Source organism: Meriones unguiculatus, chromosome 14, assembly GCF_030254825.1.
Source record: "Meriones unguiculatus strain TT.TT164.6M chromosome 14, Bangor_MerUng_6.1, whole genome shotgun sequence".
NCBI lineage: Eukaryota > Metazoa > Chordata > Mammalia > Rodentia > Muridae > Meriones > Meriones unguiculatus.
The window spans coordinates 38195015-38218458 of NC_083361.1; the positions used below are offsets into that span (position 1 = coordinate 38195015).

Consider the following 23444-nt stretch of genomic DNA (forward strand, 5'->3'; position numbering starts at 1 on the left):
TCTCTATTTCTCCTAGGCCTAGAGGCTGGAGGTCTGAGATCAGGCTGTAGCTATGGTCAAATTCTTGTGAAGGACTGTTTCTGTGGATTCAGAGGGGCTGAACTGATTTCATTACCAGAAGGCAATTGTCCCTCTTCACCCTCTCTCCTCTAACATGGCATTAGTTCCATCAGGAGGGTTTCTTACTCCCTCCCAGTAAGTACCTCCTGGTCAAGGATTAGGGTGCTTGTTTGCACTGAAGTCACCAAGCAAGCTGTACACCACTACTAAGGTACCATCTCCAACCCTGTTTTGCTTTTATTTGGATACAGAGTCTCATTAAATTGCCCCAACCTGGGATCCTCCTTCCTCAGCCTCCAGTAGTACCCGAAATTACAGGCTTGCACCACCATTCCTGGCCACATTAGAGTTTTGCCCGGTGTGAGAGTGCTGCAGTCAATAGCATTAAGATGATTGTAAATCAACCCTATGGATGTTGTAGCTCAGGCTATAGGCTAGGAATAAAGTTACAATTTGTATTCTGGACACAGAGAAATGGCTTATTGAGATGACAGTTGGGATACTGCTACATTAAAAACAAAGACGCAGCCTTTTCTAGCCCCCTACACTGCCAAACACTGTCTCGTTTAAAGGAGGCAGTGCTTTCAGGAAAATGTACTCTAAACTCCACTTGACTGCATAAGACACTCTCAGTTTTAGACCATCTTTAAAGGTGGAGAAGCTTCCCAATTCAAATCCAAATTGTTCTCCAGGATAGGACTTCCAAAAGATCAGCCCCGAGGCTGCCTGTCTGGCCCATCTATTTTCCCTTCAACCCTCAGACTGCGTCAGAAAGGAAGGAATCCTCCAGCGATTCCAAACGGAGGAACCTGCGAGCTCTGAGCTATGCTGCGCCTGAAAGGCAGGCAGGCCTGCATGAAACCATGAAACTAGGACAGGTTTGGCCTCAGCCTGCCCGGGTCACCAAGCCGCTCTAATTACAGTCTGTGGTAGGTGGCAAGGAGGAGCTGTCTTGGGGCGCGAAGCTTTCCCGGCCATTGTATCAGCCTATAAATACTTCAAATACTTAAGTGCAACGTGCAACCTTTGAATGTCGCAGAGGAAGCTGTTGGGAGGCCCTTGGGCCCGCCCGGAAAGGAGAAATGGCTGGAGTGTCCTTCAGGCAGGGGACAAGGAGACCGGCCCTGTCAGTCTCGGTGGAGATGCTGGGAGGCTGGGGCGTGCCGCCCGAACCTGCAAACCGTTGAGATGACCCAAGTGATTTGAAAAAGAGAAACCGATTTCCCGAGTCTTGCCTGGAGTCGGGAGGGGGGTAAGGGGGAGGCGGGAATCTGCAACGAAAAGGCGTTTTCAAAAAGCGGCTCAGGGGACGCGGGGATGGCGGCCCGCGGGGAGGCGCGCGCTGGGGCCATGCCGCAGAGCGGCCACCAGTTCGCTTTGTACTTGCGGCCAAGCCCGGCCCCAGAGTTTCGGCGGCGGCCCCTGGAGTTGAGGCCACGCCCCCTTGCAGTGCGAGTCGCGAGCGCGGATTGGTCCGCCGTGAACCAATGGACGCGCGGGAACGGCCCGGGCTGTCAGCGCGCGCCGCAGCCGGTCCTCCCCTGCGTCCAGCCCTCCAGCCCTGCAGCCCGCGCTGCCTTCCCGGGAGCTCAGCTTAGCACAGCGCAGCCATCCCGGCCAGCTGAGCGTCCCGGTACCCGCGCCCCGTCGCCACCGCCGCGCTGCGCTCCAGCGCACGGAGCATGGGCAGAGCCACAGGCGCTCAGGTGCTTCGTGTTCGAGGGGCTTGTGAACAGCGGTGATCGGCTGTCACGCCCAGCAAACCTGTCTGCGGAGGTCGCCGCGCGTCCGCTTAGACGCGGGTGGCACTGCAGCGTGTTTGCACGGTGACAGCCGCCTCGCGGCTGAGACGTCCTGGGTTTCCTCCGTTTCCCCATCCTCTGCTCTTTTGCTCCGCGATTCGCTCCCGCAGCCTCCCGGGTGCGTCCCCTTAGCCTGTGTCTTTTCCTAAGGAGCCTTCTCACTTCGGAGACGCAATGACAAGTTAATATGGGCGTCCGCGCTACGGTTTTTCAGGAGAAGAATTGCCAGAGGCAGCCGTCCCCGAGAGCCCAGAGCTTCTGAGCAGGCCGCCCGCTGCGACATTCGCGCAGGTGGGACCGACCTGCTGAGGGCAGCGACTAGCCCGCCATCCTGAAGGCGCACTCTCAGGATTCTCCCTGTTCCCCGACCCGGGGATTTTGATTTTTGTTTTTTCCTCCACTGTTGGTGGGCGCCTCGCGGGCCGAGGCCCGGCGCCTGCTCGGCTGCCCGCGCTGCCTTTAGCGGTCGCCTCCGCCGCCGCTGCCAGGGACGTGCTGGGAAAGCCGAAGCCCCGGGAGAAGATGCCGGCCATCCTGGTAGCCTCCAAAATGAAGTCGGGACTGCCCAAACCCGTGCACAGCGCCGCACCCATCCTGCACGTGCCCCCGGCCCGGAATGGTCCTCAGCCCTGCTACCTTAAATTGGGAAGCAAAGTGGAGGTGAGCAAGACCGCCTACACTAGCCAGATCCCCCTGAAATCTCAGGGGCTACAAGAGCCGACGGGAGAGGAGTTCCCGTTGCGGAAGAGCAGCTCCCTGGAGAACGGATTCGATACCCAGGTGAGCAGTGCCGTGTGCCGGGGCACTGTTGGGGGTGGGAGTGGTGGATGATCCTTCCTGGGGGAGGGGTGCGGCTACTATAACATGGTTGGGGAGAGGAGTCATAGCCCTTAAACTGGCAGGTTGGAAGGATGCACTGGTCAGTGGGTGTGGCCCTAGAGCTCTGCTACGCTGAGGAGTGCGGGCAGCCCGCAGCTTCTTCGGGGTTGGAGCAGGTGTAGTAGCAGTGCTTCCAAAAAGCACACGCTGACACTGAAAATGTTAGAGCCTGCATGCTGAGGTCGTGGCCCCAAGGAGACGGTATCTGTTGCTGTGATGTGTGTCTGTATCAGCGCCTCGGATTGTAACCTAGAGAAGGAATGGCCTGGGGCCTCCTTGGATTGGGTACCACCTGGCCCGGCTATGAGATCCGGGACAAGGGATACTGGGTGGTTGCCCTGAACCTGCCCTCCTCCTCGCTTGAAGATGGCCAGTTTCTGCCCCATCTTTAGGGAGTAGGGACTGTGGCCAGGTGCAGCAGACTGCTAGCTGCTGGAGACTCCTAGTGACTGGACTTGCTGTTGCCATAGGGGTGGCTTGGCTGTCTCAGAATGGCTGCCCAAGCTAAGCCCCTCCTTCCTGGGTAGTCTATGCTGCCAATGTTGGTGGCTCTGGTGATTCGGGAGGTGAGTGAGAGAATGGCTGGAAGAGAAATGGTGACTTCTACCTTTCTGGGCAGAGCAGGCATCCCCCTGCTGGGCTGGGTGACAGGCCTTGGACGTGCAATCTCTTTTAAGGAAATCCTTACGGGCCAATCAGTTCCTCTTGGACTCTTGCCTTCCCTGCTGCCTTCCCCCTCTTCTGGCAGGAGGGAGCAGGGGCATGCTGTATTTTCTTGGCTGCCAGTCAGCGGGGACTTTTAGGGACAGGCCGACCTGACTGATGTGACTGTCCCAGTCAGGAGAGAAGAGGTGGGAAGCCAGAGGTGGAGGCAGTCCGGGGTTGCTATGGGAGAAGTGGCAACAGACCAGGTGACCTTTTGGGCACCTACTTCTCTGTAGCTTTCTCTGATCAGAGGCTAACGTTCAACACATTCCTAGCCTTTCTGACGGAGGAACTGGAACTAGAAGCTGGTTGGAGACAGACTGTTGGAACTTGGAGCCAGAGAAGGCCCTCCCCATACAGGCTCCCACACCCGGCCCATCAGCATGTCCCTCTTGATGCTGCACTTGCTAAACATTTTTGGAAGCTGACAGCTCTGACTGATGGTGTGTGGGAGGAAGGCAAGATTTCCTCCAGCGCTCCTGGGCCCTGGCTCTGCTCGGCTGTGTGCTCTGCTCTTTTTCTTCTAGCTACAGGACTTGTCCAGAGGGCTCTGAAATGAGGGTGAGCACCAGGGCTCCTCCTGTATCTGTGGGAGTGGAGTGGGTGGTATTTTGGAACAGTGACTGAGAATGTGACACATGCCCTCGAGCCTGATGAGGAGGACCCTAGGAATGAACGGGAAGGCAGACGCTGGGCTCATTCACAGCCAGGCTACTGCCTGCTATTGCCCATTTGACCCTTCAGTTAACAAACATTGGCAGAGGATTGCAGTGGGCAGGCTCTGAGAAGGTGATTCACCACTCTCTCCACTAAAAAAGAAATTACTCTTGTACTTCTCCACGAGGGGCTAACCTGGCCCTGTTCCCTGGAGGTGCTGGTTCCTTTCTGTCCTTACTGTCCCCACCATACCACATTCCACCTCTCTTCTCTCCATGGGCCCTCTGCATCCTGAGGGTGGTTTGGATCGATGGCTCAGGAAACTGGCCACCTTCCAATGGACAGTTCTGGTTTCCCAGCTGTCTCCTCCTTGCCAGCCCCTTGATCTCCTAGGGGCTCCTCTCTGTAACAGGCATATATAGCCCCACCCTGACATCCAAAGGGCTTTGTCAAAAGAATTTCACCTTCTTTGAACAGTGTGTCCCCACGGTGACAGACAGTGCACAGCCACCTTCTAGAAAAGTCCCTCGACTATGGCTTGAGGACCGTGGCTGACTTGGCACCTGGTAATTTCCTGGTCCCAAACTTAATGTTTATCATTAGAAGACACTCAGGAAGTGATGAACTCCTTGGCAAATGATATCTTGGAGTCATTGCCTCTCTTTCACTTGGGGGTTTTTGGTAGGAGACTGGCTGGGTTGTGATTAACAGCATAGGTTTTAAAGCATTGGTTATCAGTGGGGCCTGTGTCTGACATATGCTAGCTGAGTGGCCTAGTCCACTAACTCCTCCCCTGAGCCTCAGTGTTTCCACCTGTAGAAATGGGCACAGGAATTGTGAGTATTGAGAAAAACTCAGTATTCCTTAAGTGAGAAAAGGCAGGGCTCTAGGAAGGTATCAGTCTGTTCACAGGTGTTTGCAAGCCTCTGGCTCTTCCTGGCACAGAACCTGGTTCTGTGGGAGGATGTGAAGTGACCTGTGGAGTGCCTGACTTTTTTCACAGGATCTCACCGGTCTCCACAGAAACACTTAGAATAGGTGTGGTACATTTGACCAGGTCCCAAGATAGCAAGAAAGTAAAGAAGGCACCCTTGCCCTGTACTTTCTAGGTGCCAGGAATTGTTCTGGGTGTTCTGAAAAACAAACAAACAAACAAAAAACCTCTCTTTTATTCTTTTAACAGTCCGATGAAATGAGTGTAATTATCCCCATTTTACCCATGAAGAAATCAAGACTTAGCGGCCTTGTGAGCATCAGAGTTGGAAGCGTTAGAACGGAAACCCCTTAACCGGACAGGGAGATCTGCAGCAGCTGCTGGCCACTTAATCAGACCACAGACATCCCCACTGCTCCATGGTGTCCAGTGTGGCAGAACAGCAGTCCAGTCAGGTGCTGCGCCATTGTCACGCTCACTCTCTCTCACTGTCTCTCATGCTGTGGCAGAGCTGAGGACAAATAAGACATGGTGGTCTGGGTGTTGGGCAAGATATACCCCAGTTAGAATGACTTGTGTGTCCAGCAGAGGGCAGCACTGGGAGAGCTAAGGATGTCCTGGGGCTGAGGAATCAAGATGCTAGTATCTCAAGGGTCAGAAAAAAAACAGGGAGGTACTGAGAGGGGAGGCACGAGATGGGCTGGCCCCCAGGAATGGACAGGAATGCAGAATGGGGAGGAGAGAGGAGGAAAATATGAACGAAAGGGAGGAGGTTAAACTGCCCTGAGTGGTGCAGCCCAAGTGGATTCTCCTTTGTGCATGCTCTAGGATGGGTGTTTTCCATTTTAGGTCAGGGCGTGGGAAAGAGCAGAGGCTTGGCAGTGGATGCTCACGCTGGCCTTCTGTTGGAGAGTAACTGCGTTCAGGCCAATGGTGAGAAACTGGGGAGATGGTGTCTTCTACAGGACCTGGCTCGTAACTTATTCTTGGGAAGCAACAGCAGTGACTGTTATTAGCTTGGGCTTCAGAATGTTTGATGTGGTAGTTAGTGGGCAAAGCATTCTTGGTTTTTTTTCTTTTTTCTTTTTTCTTTTTTTTTTTTTTTTTTTTTTTGATACATGAATGATCTCAACCTCACTATGTATACAAGGCCGGCCTTGAACTCTCAGAGATCTACCTGCCTCTGCCTTCGGAATGCTGGGATTCAAGGCTGAATTCCTATTTTCTTATGCAGCAATTCCATTTACTCAGTGAGTTTTCTCTCATCTTCTGCACCTCATGCATGATCTCCCCAACACCAAAGACTTGCAAACCAGTAGCTGTCAGTGGCAGCCCCACCGTCAACCTTCAACTCCTTTCCTGCAGGCCCCTCCAGGCCTGCAGTTCATTCTTTTTTCTAATTAAATTTTTATTTTTATATTAATTACAGTTTATTCACTTTGTATCCCAACTGTAGCCCCTCTCTCATTCCTTCCCAATCCTACCCTCCCTCCTTTATCTCCTCCCATTCCCCTCTCCAAGTCCACTAGGGGAGGTCCTCCTCCCCTTCCATCTGATCCTAGCTTATCAGGTCTCATCAGCACCGGCTGCATTGTCCTCCTCTGTGGCCTGGTCAGGCTGCTCCCCCCATCAGGGGGAGGTGATCAAGGAACCAGCCACTGAGTTCATGTCAGAGACAGACCCTGTTCCCTTTACTAGGGAACCCACCTGGATACTGAGCTGCCCTGGGCTACATCTGAGCAGGGGTACTAGGTTATCTCCATGAATGGACCTTGGTTTCTTAACCTGCAGCAGAACATGCTGTGCCTCAGTCAGGTCCTTCTGAGCCCCTTTATGCTCCTGGGCCATCTGCACCTCCCCAAGAAAGGATAATATCTGTCCTGGTCTCTCACATGTTATGAACTATGACCATGTGTAAATCATCATTTTAGATCCACGCTCTGTATTAGTGTACAAGTCTCTGGCCAACCTTCAGGTAAAGGAGCACTCTTGGGCTCTCTGAGAATGAGGTTAGCCTAATTTTTAAGAAGCAGTTGCAGGGGGAGGGATGATTCACGTAATACTTTGATGTTTCCTGTTTTTAGGAGCTAGTGTTCAGCCTGCAACTTATTTCTTTAAAAAAAAAAAAATTAGAAATGATTGAAATCGAGTGAGAGCATTTTAGATGTTAAAAAGGAAAGCGTGGGTGAGGCCCCTGGGATGAGCACAGCCCGAAGCTTACAACCTGTTGCAGCTTTCCCCCACTGGGTGTTGATTAGAATCCTTGCTCCGTCATCAGAGTTGATTACGGATTTGATCAGTGTGTTTCTGCCATCGTGTTATTCTCTTTCTCCTCTTTCTCAGCTCTTGGAGGGGAACTCGTATTGTGGCTATCTGCCAACATGCAAGAATGTTTACAGTTCACATATCATTACCCTCCCCGGGGTTAATTCTCCAGAGACACTTTAAAGGTAGAATCAGGGGCTTACTTGGGCTATCATTCAGTGTGTATACATCTTAGTGTAAATACGCCTGCATCTATACACACACACACACAGCTCTATACACATGGAAAAGCTTCAAGTACCGAGCACATGTAATCACACACATACATCAAAGAGGAGGTGGGGGGAGTTACAGCCCAAATTTTAGCTTTGATAATGGCTAGGTTTCCGTCCTGCTTTTCACACTTTCTCCTTGACCAAGATTTGAAGCACTGCCTCCCTGCCCATTTTTATTTACTTACAAGATGTGAGGGCTGCAGCCTCATGAGGGGCATCTTATTTAGACCCATGTCACTCTCCTGAAGCTGGTCTGTGAAGTCAAACTATCCAGAAATATTTTGGCTGAAGGTCAGAAATTCTCATTTCTTAATTCAGCCTTGCCTCTCAGAAAGGGTCATTTACAGAACATTTGCTCCCAGACAGGTCATCTGCAGCATTCCTTATGCCTTTATCATTTAATATGAGACAGAAGAAACTGGGCAAATGTGAAATGGTTCAAATGTGAAATGGTTGGTGTGTTTTGTGTGAATAAGCTTGGGTCAAGACAGAATATCAGTTGGAAACAGCTCTGTGTAGTAACTCGGGCTTCATTGGCAGACAGATCTGGATCCAAATCCAGGCTTTGGGCAAATTGCTTGTTATTGATAAACCACATGCTTATTTTTTTCTGCCTATGAAACAGAAATGGAGCTGCTTATAGTAGGCTGGGAGGATCCAATGAGACATCACAGGTAGGATGCCATGTACAGAGTCTGGCCTGTATCAGACAAGGAGCCGCCTATTTGACAGCATCAGAGTATGGCTCATGTCTGCCTTGCCCTGAGCTTGTGTTCCATCTCCCTGCTTCCCAAGTGCAGAGCTGACCACAGGGATGGAAGGTGGCTTGTACACTGAAGGCCCGTGTGCACAGTGGTGCTTTGGTTCACTGACTTGGGAACATGAGTAAACTCAGAACAATATTGTCTGAAGAAATTACTTTCAAAGTTGTTCACTGAAACTTCCACATTTTAGTCACAGGCACACCATCCCTAAAATGGTAACCCAGCTGAAGGTTCTGCTCCAAACTAAACTGGCAGAAGGCTTCCTTTGTATGTCCCTCTTAGTTAACATTGTTTGGGATGGTGGGATACAGCTGCTCACCCTGCTGGCCCAGCTCAGGTCAGAGCTCAGCACATCACAGGCCCAGTACCGAGGCTTCCTGTTGGCTGCTTATGGTTCTGGGGACAGAAGGAAGCCTCTCTCACAGCTGCTACAAATGTAGTGGGAGTTTAAGCCTTATGACCAGTTTGGTCAGTAAGGTGCCCCAGGGCCTGATGGCCAGCTGCCCAGTGGTGTTATACCAATACCCACAGGACCAGTTTTCAATGGCTACTCTGTTTTGTGGTTATATTGTTTGAGGGGATGGACAGTGTGTTCATAGAACATCTTGGGCATAATGGGCCATGTGATTTAGAGAAAAAAACTTGGTTAGGCTTTTGTGTTTTCATTTATGCTCAGACAATGGCAAGTGACCGGGATGTTTTCACAGGGGACCTGAGTCACCCATATAAAACCCTAGAATGATTCATGACTTAGTGACCCTTTCCCAAGGCAAACAAACTCTCTCTTGTGTTTTTTAGACAAAGACCCCATGGCTTCAGACTGGTCTGTCCCTCCTTCCAAGTGAACTCTCAATACTATCAGGTATAGACCATATGAGGTAGCTGCAAATTTGGAGTTATTCTATGACATTCTGTTCCTATATTGCTGGTAGGAAAGAGAAAGTAAGAAATTACATGACTCCTCCTCTACAGGATTCTGTTTGGGTTTGGGAAATCAACTCCTCATGACAGTGTGACAGAATATGGATAATTAGAACAGGGCTGAGGAGATGGCTCAGGGAGTAAAGTACTGGCTATGAAACCATGAAGACTGAATTTAATTCTCAGAACCCAGACACAGGGGCTATTGGAGTGGGGGTTGAGGGTTGGGAGTAGGAGCTTGCCGACCAGAGAGTTTCAGGCAAATCAGCAAGCTCCAGGGTCAGTAAGAGACCCTATCTCAACAGCTAAGATGGAGAGCATTGGAGGAAACACACCAACATGTACCCGTGGCCTCTGCACAGGTGTTGATTTCCATGTGCACAAAAATACATGACCATATACCCCCAAATGCCACCCACCCCTGGACTAAGAAAACTACAGCAATCATTGATCCTGATGAACCCCACCTCTAGACTGTCCTGATTGCTGTATTCCAGCCTAGACCTGTGTCATTGTGTTTAACCCCACAGCTGCTTCCAGAGAAGAACGGCCACTCCGGGAGCCAGGAGCTTTGGTTCTTTTTAGTTAGTTTGTTGAACCCTGCTGCTGACCCTCCATGAGTCACCTTGCCTTTCCAAGCTTCCAGTTCTGGTTCCCTTGCTTAGCACATGGAGAGGAAGTTTCTTGCTCTACCTGCCCTTTTTTGAAGACTCACTGTCGATCAACAGAGGTGATACTGATGGATAAGGCACTAATTTTAGCAGTTTTTTCAGAGTTCAGAAAGGTTTAGTTTCTACATCAAGTTACGGAGCTGGTAAATAGCATACTAAACATTTGAATTCACATGTTTTTAACCTCCAAAGTTAAGGTTCTTAAACAGCAAGTTTACGTACTTTGGGAGGGGGTAAAATCTCAAAATGCACTGCTAAGGTCGAATCACAGCAGGATCCTGTACAATTTCCTTTGTCCTGGTACATGTGGTGGGTGGTCTGAATAAAAATGGCCCCCTTAGGCACAAAGGAAATGGCATTATTGGAGGTGTGGCCTTGTCGGAGTACATGGAGGTTTGTTGGAGGAAGTGTGTCACTGGGGGCAGTCTCTGAGTTTTCAGAAGCTCAAACTGGGCCCAGTGCCACTATCTCTTCTTGCTGCCTACTAATCCAGATGTAGAACTCCCAGCTACTTCTACAGCACCATGTCTGCCTGCATGCCACCATGCTTCCGGCCATGATGATAATGGACTAAGCTCTGAGACCGTAAGCCAGCCCCAGTTAAATGCTGTCCTTTATAAGAGTTGCTGTGGTCCTGGTGTTTCTTCACAGCAATAAAACACTGACCAAGACAATGCATAATTTTACTCCTCCTTCCCTCCCCCAGAATCTGAAAATATCCCTTCAATATTAAACAAAAGTTTGTTGATTAACAACATCAGTTAAGTTTTTCTGGATGTATAGATTCCCATGTCCTCTGAGGCCACAGGGTCCTTCAGGGTGGCCCATGGTAAGAACTGTCAGGGCAGGTGTGAGGCAAAAAAAAAGGGTAAACAGAGGATTTGATTGAATATGCCTGCATGAGGAAGCAATCAAGTTAGTTCTCATTATGGAGTAGGTTTTGGTTTGTTTGTTTGTTTGTTTGTTTTGTTAAATAGCCCAAGTGGGCCTCATACCCAAGATCCTCCTGCCCCTGCTTTCTAAGTGCTGAGATTACAGGTGTGTGTCATCATGCCCAGTTCAACTCAGTCTTTTAAAATAATTATGATGATGATAATAATAAAGATGTATTCATTTTTACTTTATGTGTATGGATGTTTGGCTTTCATCAATGTGTACCATGTGCATGCAATTCCTGCAGAAGCCAGAAGAGGGTGCCAAATCTCCTGGAACTGGAGGTATGGATGGTTATAAGCTGCCAGGTGGGTGTTGGGCACTAAACCTGAGTCCTCTTCAAGATCAGCCAGCTCTCTTAACCACTGAGCCATCTCTCTACACTTCTTCAGATTATTCTTAATGACAGTAGCCCTGTGGTATTTCTTAGACTGTCAATGTCATAAAGAACCAAAATAAATAAATAAGTAGATAAGTAAGGCTAAAAGGAGAAAGTTGACCAAGGAACTATGACAAACAAATCCACTCAGAGCTCCTTGGCTGGTTCCGGGTGGGCAGAGGTTACACAGAACCTTCTGGAGACAACAGAGGTGCTTGAATGTGGAATGGAATGATGTCCTGTCAGTGCCATGGCTTTGAAGTTATATGAGAACATGTCCTTTCCCTGGGAGGTATGAGTTAAATACTTAGAAGCAAAGTGCCCTGATGTTAGCAACATTCTTGGATACTTCGGTGTGTGAGAGAAAAGAAAGCTAATGTGGATGTGCAGTTCTTTTGATTTTTCCAGTAGATTTGATAATTTTCTAAGTTAGATTTTGGGAAACAAAGCCAAGCCCTGGCTGAATGCCGCCTGTCCTCCGTGGCCTTGATGTGGACACGCACCTGTGAGGTCAGATGACGAGGAGGAGACTGAATGGGTGTGTACAATGGCCTGACCACCTGTGCTTCACCTGGCTTACATGCTCCCTCTCCTTTCTGGTGCCGTGTGACTGCCTCAGCTTCATTCCTTGAAAAGTAAGAAAGGTTCTGAATGCTTTATAAGACTCCCAAGATCTAATTTTCACTTAGCTGTCTTTTACAAAAATATTACATGATTCTAAGCTGGCCCATGTGAAAGAATTTTTAAAATCTGCTTATTTACTTGTTTATTTTATTCTTGTTTGTGTTGGGAAGGGTATATGCATGCCATGGCACATAGGTGGAGGTCAGAGGACAGCTTTTCAGAAATGATGCTCTCATCTACCCTGTGGGCTCTGGGATGAAACTCAGGTCATCAGGTTTACACAGCAAAGCCCTTTACCTGCAGAGGCATCTCACTGACCCTGGTGAAGCTGGTTTGTGTTTTTGTTACTTAAATGAAAGAGGCTGGCTGCTTTTGCTCTCACCATCTTTTTCTCCCTTCTTTTGAGGCTCTTTTGGCTGCCTGGTCCTCCTAGGTGTCATCCATTTACATTCAGTCTTAGTGTCGCCAGCTCCAGGAAGCCTTCTGCTTCAATGATCTGGATGGTGTGTAGATTAGGGACATCTCCGGGTCCTTGCTGAAACAGAAGATAGTCAGGTCCCAACCTCTTCTCCTTTTTCTCTTTTGTTCTCTAGCTGTGAGGTTGGCACTTCTGCTCCACTCCATGCTGCCACGGGCCTAAGAGCAACAGGCCATGGAATCAGACTGTGACTCAAAATAAATCTTTTCTCTTATTAAGGTATTGTGGGCGTTTGTTACAGTAACAGGATGACTAACACATGTGACTGTGTTCACAAAGCTGTGACAAAAGCATATGCATTGTGCATGTGAGCTGAGACAGTCACATGACAGGGGTGACTGAGTGTAGGGTACTTGCATGCTGGTGAGGTCAAAGCTACGGCACATCGTCTGCGTGACCAAGTGGAGATGGAGACATTTTCCCCACACACCCACTCATGATGCACAGCCACTGGGCTACTCTTGAGAAGAAGCCTTATCAGTGTACAGTAATGGTGGCACAGGCAACTTCTTCTGCCCCACCTAGGGTGAAAGACCTGAGAAGAGTGTGGATATATGTTGACTGTTCAGGAAAAGGGGAAGATTGAGAAAATCCATGGATAGGACAAAACTTCCAGAAATGAAAGTCACACCAATGATTTATGTTCCCTTTCCAGACTGTTTGGTCCACTTTGCAAAAAAAAAAAAACAAAAAAAAAAAAAAAAACAAAAACAATACATGAAGCAGGCTGTTCATGGAGAAGATTTACATACAGTCTATGACTTTGAAAGTTAAGATTCCAAACAACCTGTTGCAGGCTCTTTCAAGCTTCCCTCCTCCAATGGCTGTGCCACTTCATGGCAGAGCATTGAGAAACAAATATTGAGTGGCATTCCCAAACAGGAAGCCAGAGAGGGGCCAAGGGTCTGGCTCAGGCTTTCACATCATCTGTCTCTCATAGGAACTGACTCCAAGAGACCAATGCTTCCTCGGAAGGTACACCCCCGTGACCTGAGGGCTTTGCCCCTTAGGAGTCCCACCACCTTCCAGTGCTACTGCCTGGATACTGAGTGTCGAACCCATGAGCCTCCGAGAGGTACAACCTGTTTCTTAGTCATGGTAAAAATCTTCTCTAATTCCACCCTGACTCTCAAAAGTGGTGGTACTGATTCCAGTTGACCAAGAAGGAGAAATGAGTCAGAAAGTAACCCTTACAGTGTTTGGGGATTGTTGCAGGGCTCTCGGGTGGTAGATATAGTAATAGGACTAAAACTCAGCCTTGTCTGATTTTAAATCTGTGCTGCTCACTATATAGTTATTTGCTAGAAGAGGCCTGGGACCCACACTGAGGTATCCTCTCCCCAGAGCCTGTTCCTTGCTTTGCTAGCCTTGGCAGTCCTCCATGTTCTGTCTTATCTCTTATGGGGCCTGTCAGGTGCTGCCAGGTCGAGCCTGTCACCAGAGGCTCTGTGACTATAGGATAAGGGGTCCTGTGTGGTCTTGCCCACCTCCTCTACAGTGTGGCTACCATCTCTTTCCCCACCGCTGTGTTGTTCTTCAGTGGGCTGCTCCATGTGCTGTGGCCAGTGGGACCCATGTGCCTCACAGCTGGCAGTCCCCCCTCCTGTCCTCCCTCCTTGTGCTGCTGGCTGCTGCTCTGCGCACAGTCCTCATTTCATGCAGATTTGCTCTGATTCTTTTCAGACCTGGGAGGATAAGCTTGTTTGCGTCAAAATGTGTAGGCTGCCAACATCCCAGAGCACTCAAGCCTTCCACTACATGGATTTTGGTGGTTAGCTAACTGGAGGCCAAGGAAGGCGAGCCCAGAGGCAAAGACAGCATTTAGGTGACAAACCAGACTGCAAAGAAGCAGCCTGACTTCAGATGGGTGCGTCCCTCATGATCTACGCCTGTGAAACCTGGCAACATGGGGCATCTGAACCAGCAGAGGCCATCTATTTCCAGTTCCTTGGTCTAGATGGAGAAAGCTTTGTCCTAGGAGGTACAGCTCCAAGGGCCAAAGTGCAAACTGGATCCCAGGCCTCCCACCTTAGAAGGGCCTGATGGTGCGACCAACCAGAATCAATCTGTAGCATTTCTACTACCAAGTTCTTTAAAGGAATAGTAATTTCTTCATAGTAGGATGCCTTTGCATTTGGCTCACAGCATCAGAAAAGCAGGATGACAACTGGCTGACGCCAACCACTGAGATCCCCGGTTCAGCCCTAACACCATCCTTCCATGCGTTCTTGTTTATGTGGTTCAGGATCAGCCAGCAATCTGGCCACGTCCACATAAAGCTGGCACTAGAATGCTTTGACGCTGTTTCATGCTCTTCATTCCCAACCTCTTAGACTGGCCCCATCTCCAAGCTGAATACCCTCCTGCCTCCCCTTCTATTTACCATGCATCTAATGTGTCTTGTGCTGGTGGCGTCTTGGGCATCTGGACATTGAATAAGTAGTCAGCTGCAGACCATTTTCCAAAGGAAAAACATGGCATTTCAGTGGGCTATGGGGCGGGGGGGGGGGGGAAGCTCTTCAGGTCTGTAATTGTGTCTCAGGGGGGTGAGGAGATATAAAGAAACTGGTCTTTCCAGAGCGGTCACTTTGTGCTGGGTTGTTCTTCCGGCCTTTGTTATGGCTTTTCCCATTTTCCTATACAGAAGATGTGCCTCTGATCTGGGTACTTCTATGATGATCTCCAGTTGACAGTTGAAGAGAGGCAAGAAGACTATAAACAAAGTGCTCAAGGTCACACACTTCCTGAATGGAAGAGCCTGGTTGCAAGTTCACCCAGCAACTCAAGAACCTGCATCACTAGCCAGTCTGCCCTTCGCAAAGACTGATCCTGAGTCTGGTTGAGGGTGGGAAAAAAGATATAACATAGAGAGGGGGCAAAGCCTGCTATGGCCATCCAAGAAACCAAAGCTGAGGCTTGCCTTGTGAGGTAACACAGGACCACTCCAAGCACTTTAGCCCCAGAAAAAAAAAACTAACCTAGAAATGTCCTGGCAATCTCCAGGACTTGGTGGATGGATTTGTTGGCTTTCCCCTTTCAAGTCTCTGCTTTATACTGGTTTGAACTCCTTTTTCCTTCTAGCTAGAAGAACAGAAATCAATATAAATTTGACTTTGTCCCTAAAAATGTTTACCTGACTGAAAACATGTCTGCTTTGTTGTGTTTGGGGCAGATGTAGATTAGAAGTGTATAGCTCACCCACACCCATGTATCAGGCACAGACCATGGGCACACTCTGTAACAGGAAGCTGCTGGTTTTCCGTTCCAGGGAACTGGAACTCACTCCGAACTTTGTCATTTGCAAGGTCCAACCCTCACCACATTCCACTGCTGCTTCTGAGAGCTTCCAGTCACCTGGGCTGTGAGGAAGCCAGCCATGGGTGAGGGCATGCTGGCAGGACTGCTGTGGGTGAGGGCATGCTGGCAGGACTGCCGTGGGTGAGGGCATGCTGGCAGGGTTAGAGCAGTGTGTTCTCCAGGACTACTGACTTCCCTGTGACCCCAGCCTGGCTCTGCCCGGTCCACTCCGTGGTGTGTTGCCTTTGGATCGACACAGTGCAGACAAGAATCTTATTTTAGAACTGGAAGGAGAGCAGACGTATCAATAAAAAGCCAGGGTAGGAACAAGCCATTCAGTGGTTTTAAAATATCTCTTCCTTAACAGAAAAAGATTATTTTTATTTCTTAAAAAACAACTAGTGAATTTCTCCTCCAAACAGTTGGAAAGAGAAGCATAGGAGACTTTTTTTTTTAATTAAAATAAAAAAAGGAGGCTAGAAAGGTGGTTGAGTGGTTAAGAGAATTCACCTGTTTGGTTCCCAGCACCCACATCAGGAGGTTCATGACCAACTGTAGCTCAAGCTGTGGGGGACCTGACGACCTCTCCTGCCTTCTTGGGGATGGCATTCATATATGCACACATGTATTTGCATAACTAAATTTTTAAAGTAAAATCCTTTTTAAAAAATGTTGGAGCTGTGATGATGAGATGAACATTTGTCTCCTGTCCTTTCCCCTATCCCTGCCTTGAAAACTCTGAAAGCTGAATCACATGACCCTGCTTTTTTGCCGCTTTCTTGTAAGGACAAAGAAACAGAGCCCCATGGTCTCTACACTTGCTGTTCATTTTGCTTAGGACCTCCCCCCATATTGACAAGGCTCATTTATTCACCTCCACTATCTACTCAGGTGTCACATGGTCAGAGGATTCTTTTTGGACCACTCTATATAAAATAGAAGCATCGATCATCCTTCCCTAGACCACTCCTCACCTTGCTCTTGCTCTTGTTCTCAAGAGCTAGAACAGATTTTCAATCCCATGTTAAAGACTTGCTTAGTATGTGTCTTTCTCTATTATACCATCAGCTCTATGGGGGCTCTGCCCGTCTTGGTCACAGCAGTGTCCTCTGTAGCTCAGACAAAGACTAGCACATACTGTTTCTTGAAGGAAGCACAGGGCTGGTGCAAGGCTTCAAGCCAAGCTTGAACCAGCACATCACACCAACTCCCAGTCATGGCTAGCCCTGCACTTTTCTCGAGACCCTGCCTGGAAGCCCAGAGAGCATCCCTTAAGGTGCTGAGGGGATGGAGATGTTGTTCCTTAGAGGGTCAAAAAGAGTAGATGAGGCCAGGCTGATGAAGGCCATCGCTGCTCAGATCATGGAGTTTTATCTGTGGGTCAAGCTGACCTTGAGATGGAGTGTAAAAGTGAGAGGTACTTTGCCTACAGACACTTACTCTGTTTTTACTTTAGATCACCTTTCTTGTGACCACTTTTTTTCACTTCCTACTGAATAAAAGCATTTTCTTAGATCAGCAACAAGGACTTCACCTGAGAATCTTCTGGAAATGGAGAACCTTAGGTCTCATCCCAGCAATTCCTGAACCTGCAATTTGAAACCACCTCAGATGACACATGGCCTGAGAACAGTGCTTCTCTCTCTACTCTGCCAGAAGTTCTAGAAAACGTTGCCTTCTGCAGTTAACACTGTTACCCTTTCTGGAAGTGCAGACAGACCTACCCTGAATTCCTTGCCCTTGTGATGGGATTGGGGATAGGAAGAAGGGACAAGGCAATGCCAGGAGAAAGTCTCAGAAGAGAGCTTTCCAGAATTAGAGCCACTCTGCCTCATGTATGCCTTTGATGTTGCTTATTCCTGTGCATTGGCATGCAGCTAATGTTTGCCCACCATGCCCAGAGGCTAGAAATCACATGGTAACTGAAGAAGGGAGCCAGCATGAAAGACCTCAACCTCTCTCTCTCTCTCTGCCAGTGGGGCCTGAGTCAGTGAAGACAGCATCTTCTGGGAAAAATGTCTGGGTCAGTGCAGACATCCATCTCTGGATGGAGATGTATCTCTGCCCTTAGCTCGGATGGCTGTGACTGCTTCCTCTCTCAACAAAGGTGGGGCAGGCAGGTTCCTCAATATGCAGCCCAACTCAAACAGACCGTTTTGTGGAGGGTGGCTGTGATGGAGGCGATAAGGAAACCAATTAATTAGTTCTCAGATAGTTATTAACAGGAAAGAAAGAGTGAGCATGTAGAAAGCTCCTGTGGGAGCAAGAGAGAGCTAGGGAAAATGCATGTCTTCCTTCAGATCAGTGGCCAGAATAGCACAGGAAAGAAACCACTGATTGGAGGGCCCACAGAGACCTCCCCATGAGCAAGCGTTGTACAAATGTTAATATGTCTGCTTTCTTTCAGCTAGGATGAGGTTGGGTATTGATTTGAGTATTGGTAAAATACAGAACATATTAGCCAAACTCCAGAATTAGGCTGTTTGGTGTGAGTGTTTGTGTGTGCATGTGTGTATCCAATGAATGTATGTTTGTACATGCATGTATTTATGAATGCACATGTGTGCATATGTTTTGGATACATTTGTTTGTGTTTGTGTGTGCAGCATGTGTGTGAGTGTCCAGATGATCCTCAAAAGCAAAGGTTAAAAATTGTTTTCATTTTGCCCACAGAGAGCTCCACAGTGTAAGAGGTTGAAAGTCTTTGTTCTTTGGATCAAGAACCACCCATTCTTTTCTTGAACCCCCATGTTCATAGCTTCATGGCCTGGACTCGGGCCCAGTGGTCCTTGCCTAGCAGCTTGTAGGGTTGTTCAGACATCTCCCTTGCAGAGAAAATCGATGCTCTGCATCTGTGTTTCTTAGGACTTTGCAGGGGATTCTGGAGCTCTTGGGGGTGTGTAATTGAATTTGAGACAGGCTCTAAAGAGGAGTGAGGAGAAGAGCAAGTGTTCACAATCATCCCAACCACAGTCTGAATTTCAGATCTGCCTGCTTATAGTCAAGTGTCTCTAGGTGAGTGTTTAAACCTGCTCCCCATCTTCATGGCTATGTAGACAGGACAACAGTGAGACCCAGCCCCCAAACCTGCCTCCACCTCCTCCTGTCTTATAGACAAGATAACAGTGGCCACAGCCACCACACTGCCACCACATCTTCTTGGTTCTGTAGCCAGATAGCAATGACCACTCTCATGTACACTGGCCTCATAGAGGGTGCCTAGTGATGAGCAAATCCTGATGTGTCTCCTGCTAGCCTGGAAATATGGACATAATTGGCGAGAGAGACCTGTGACAGACACAATCAAGAAATGCAATGTCAGGGCTTAATTACATTAGTGTGACTTGGCAATAAGGAAACCAATTAATTAGTTCTCAGATAGTTATTAACAGGAAAGAGAGTGAGCATGAAGAAAGATCCTTTGGGGCAAGAGAGAGCTAGGGAAAATGCATGTCTTCCTTTAAATCAGTGCTCTTCGATATTGCATGGGGATCTGGTAAATATGCAAACTGAATTTTCAAGTCTAGGATGAGGTCACAAAATGTGTAGTGTTTCTGTGTGTGTGTGTGTGTGTGTGTGTGTGTGTGTGTGTTTACAGATGAACCCAGTGCTTCATACCAAATAGTTATACTATATTCCTAGCCTCCAAAGTTGAGTTTTAGACAACTATAACCCAGTGAACAGGCAGATGATCTAAACTCAAGGTGTGAGGTTGAGGTTGTATACCCAGAAAATCCTGAGCAGACAATACTGTAGACTTCAATATGGTGCAGGGCACTGGCAAACAAGAAGCCAGGACTCTTCTCCCTGCATCCAGGATTGCCAGGTAGTTTATCTCAGTGGGATGTCAGCCACTGGGGAGTACTTCCTGAAACTCATGGCCACTGTTGAAGGATCAGCTTGACAGCTCTAGCTTTTCCTTCTGCTCAGTCAGGGACTGGGGATCATCTGGGGAGGGGACCTGATCCCCTTGGGACCACAGTGCTAGCTAGGAACAAGAAAGCCTTGGATGAGACATGGGGTTCTGTGTGAATACCAATGGTCCTTACTGAGGGCCTCAGGTGATATCTCGGGTCTGTTGGGGCCTGTGTGCCTCCTTAATGAAACCAAACCAAGATCGCTGCTTAAAGGGAGTCGATTTTCTGGTGTCTTCTGTAGGTCAGTAATAGCTAGAGGAAGAAATGATAGAAAGGGAGGGAACAGTTAATCAGACCTACTATGTGCTGGGTGCTAGACTCCACTTTTTTTTTTTTTTTTTGAGACAGGGTTTCTTTGTACAGCCTTGGCTGTTCTGGAATAGCTCTGTAGGCCAGGCTGGCCTTGAGCTTGTAGAGATTCACCTGTCTCTGCCTCCTAGTACTCTAGTACTCAAAAGATCAAAAGCATGCACCACCACCCTCTGGCTTGGACTCCACACTCTTTGACTTGACAGATGGGTCTGTGAAGAAATAGAAGCCCAGAAACGTAAGATGACCATCCTCCCTGACACAGCTAAGATCTGGCAAAAGCTGCTCTCACACTTTTCTACCCAGCTCCTTCAATTCACTGTCCACGGTGACTTTAATAGGAACCTCGTGTCCCCATCCACAGCTGCCCTGAATGTGGTGGGGGCACAGTGTGGGAAGAGTGCCTGGAATCCCAGGGTATATCTGTGCCCCCTGTCAACAATCCACCCTTCAGTAATGTTGCACTGGCTGCCAGCAGCTGTCACCAGCGCCAGACCCCACACCCACACAGGAGAAGGCTTTGGCCAAGGGCATGCTTGAGGAGGAGGAGGAAGTGCCCTCCAGAGGGGCTTGTTTCAAGGCCTCTGAATGGCTCCATTGAGGTAGCGAGGCAGGACGACAATGGGCTTGTTGGGTGCCCTGGCCCACAGAGGTGAGAGGGCCTGGGCTGGGCAGGCAGTGCTGGCTCAGAGGCCAGACACCGACTTCCAGGGCGGGATGCCAGCGCCTCTGACGTGCTTCAAAATGCCAGCTCTGGTTAATGGATAACAGCTGGGCAGCTTGAGCTCTTCCCCATGCCAGGGAGGCATGGTGAACCCAGTATACCAGCTGGAGTATCAGCCCCTCTCCCTGCTGCGCTCTCACCCCTTCCTGGGCTTTGTCTGGCACAAAAGCCCTCAGGGACTGTGGATATATCCCATGCCCCCTTGGTTCTCAGGGGCAGCCTTTCTAGCCCTGTGGAAAAAGTAATGTCCGTTTCTCCCCCTACCCCCCAAAAAAACAAAAACAAAACTTGGAACACCCACAGGTGGATTGGTCAGGTGAAGTACAAGGCACCTGGGTAAATTTGAATTGAAATGAAATAATTTAAAAATTATGTTTATGTAGGTAGCAAGTATTGATAAGTGGCAAAGACTAGACAGAGGTCTGGGTTTATTTGGTGTCCCATTGGACATACACTAAAAAATGTTTATCAGAAATTCGATTCCCCTGGACACCCCTTGTTCTTATCTGTGAAATCTGACAGTTACACCGAGTAAGTCATGAAGGATGCTGCCACAGAGAGAGATGGACATGAGGAGGAAGCTTACTGAGGCCAGAGTCTGGCTTAGTGGGCACTGGCTGAGAGGCAGCTGTGGCCTTGTCACCTCCCTACAGTGACGTCATCCACTGTGAGAAGGGACTGTAGTTCTCTGTGCTGGTCTCTGAGTACATCACTATGGCTGAGCCATTTGAGGGCTCCCAAGGCCCTAACATGAGCAAGAGCACTTACAAGCTTCCACACTATACACCTGTAGGGGTGGGGTGGGGTGGGGTGGGGTAGGATGGGGTGAGGTGAGAGGATGATTTGAGGGACTCCTTCTCTACCCAGAGTACTAGAATAAAGGTTTGAGAGTCAGGAGATCTGGCTTGTAACTCAAGTCCCTGTCACTGAGCAGACTAGCTGTGTGTCCCTGGAAAAAGACCATTTCTTAGTCTCAATGGTCCTCTTGTGTAAAACAGAAACAGCATTCCCATTCCTTATCTACAGGCACCAGCGTGAAGTTCCAAGAACAGTCATAGGTGTGAGCACGTTACCAGCTGTAAAATTCTAAGTAGAGTGTGTTAGGGGGTAGGGTGATGGGGGAGAGAGGGAAGTATAGGTGCCACAAATGCTTGAGTTTCACCCCTACCCCATGGCCTCCACACTAACCCTTAGCTGGTGCTCTGCCTCTAGTTAATCCGCTATGATTCACATAGCATTCTTCTCTCTCAGGTCAACACAAAGAGCATGTGGGATGAGACTGGCCTGGCATAGGGGTAGGCCTAGAGGCAAGTGGACTTGAGCCACTGATGGGGCTGGCATGCTTAGAAACAGGGCACTTAATCGGCACTTTGTAGCTTAAGTGCTGTCACCGGGGCCTCCCTGGAGAATTCTGGAAGAAATGAGGACTGGAATTGGGGGCCAAAGCAAGAGGAAAATGAAGGAATGTGAAAAGCTGTAATGACTCCAAATGAATGAGCTGTTTGCTCAAGCTCCTTGATCATTGATGAGAGTGATATCCTGCACTCTCTATGCAGTGACTATGCAGTGACTATGGGGACCTGGTGAACTCAAGCTGGGAGGTTTCCTGCATGCCTCTGGTAAAACAGAAATAAGCTGTTTGAAAGGAAAAAGAATAAACTAACTTCAGCCATATGCCTCAGTTTGAAGGAGGTCATTGGCTTCGGACTGGGGTGATAGCTAAGGTGAGGGAACATTGAATAGGCTAGCTTTAAAAAGGACATTACCTGTCAATCCCTTTCGTTAGAGTGTCCTGTTTCCCAAACACTCCTGTGTTCTCTTCTTGTGGCCCTTTTCCCTTCTCTTATTCACACTCAGTCTGATGTGCAGCTGCCTGGCATCTATACCAACCATGGATTAAGGTGCGCTCCCTTTGAGAGCTTACATGGCATTTTAACTGTTAGAAGTTTGGCTAATGAAGGTGCAGTGTAAGTAACCCAAAGGGCATGGGTGGGGCAAGAAAGGTTTACCACCTTATACCAGTCGTGCCTAGAATTCACTGTCCTGGCCAGATGTGCCACAGATGGCTATGTCAGTGGAGGTAGAGCAACCGTCAGCCCTGGCACCCCACCTCAGTAGCCTGTTATCACTGAGCACATGAGTTCTCCAGCTGGTCAAGCCAGAGTTGGGTCCTGGCCTCAGAGTCACATGAAAGTGGGACAGGCCCGGTTCATTGCTGCTCTGTGATCTCCTTACTTACAAAGCAGAACAACAGCACCTTCACTGTGGCGGTGGGAGGAGGAAATGGGGGGCCTGTTGCATGCTTTACCCAGGACCTGGCACATAGTAGGTGCTCACTAAATATACACTGTTGTTACTCTGCTCTACTCTACTTCTAGACACCAAGGCTTCTCTGTGGCTTTGAGGCTACACTTGGGGCCTAGGAGCACAGCATTGCTGGCTACAGGCTAGCTGTGAGCTGATCCTGGGCTCCTGCTGAAGTTCCTTGCTTCTCCCAGGAGAGACACAGGTGGTGATGTGGTCAGGTGGGCTGTAGACCCAGCCCTCTTCCTATCATCTTCCGACACGCCGTATAGAACTCCACCCCCCAGACAACTGCATCAGGCAGTAAAGAGACTGTGCCAGACTCTAGAGCCGGGGTTCTCAACTCCTCTAATGCTGCAACCCTTTAATGCAGTTCCTCACGTTGTGGTGACCCGCAACCATAACATTATTTTCATTGCTCCTTACTAAGTGTAATTTTGCTGCTGTTATGAATCGTAATGCAAATGTCTGATACGCGACCCTCAGATGGGTCGCAACACACAGGCTGAGAACCTCTGCTCTAGGGTCACTAGTCTTAATCCTTGT

The 23444-nt window shown here is 48.9% G+C and overlaps 1 protein-coding gene across 8 annotated transcripts in view; it reads left to right on the top strand.

Annotated features, from left to right (window-relative positions):
* Window positions 1-1687: 1687 nt before the first annotated feature.
* The window catches only part of Nav2 (neuron navigator 2), a 348443-nt gene continuing 326686 nt past the window's right edge, over window positions 1688-23444 (top strand). For 3 of the 8 annotated variants that reach the window (XM_060367205.1, XM_060367207.1, XM_060367206.1), the window contains exon 1: window positions 1769-2642. In XM_060367205.1, coding sequence (XP_060223188.1) covers window positions 2385-2642 — 258 coding nt within the window. In that variant the 5' untranslated portion in view covers window positions 1769-2384. Of the gene's footprint in view, window positions 2643-23444 lie in introns of all 8 variants that reach the window. The other 5 variants (XM_060367211.1, XM_060367209.1, XM_060367210.1 and 2 more) reach the window with 3 other exon arrangements.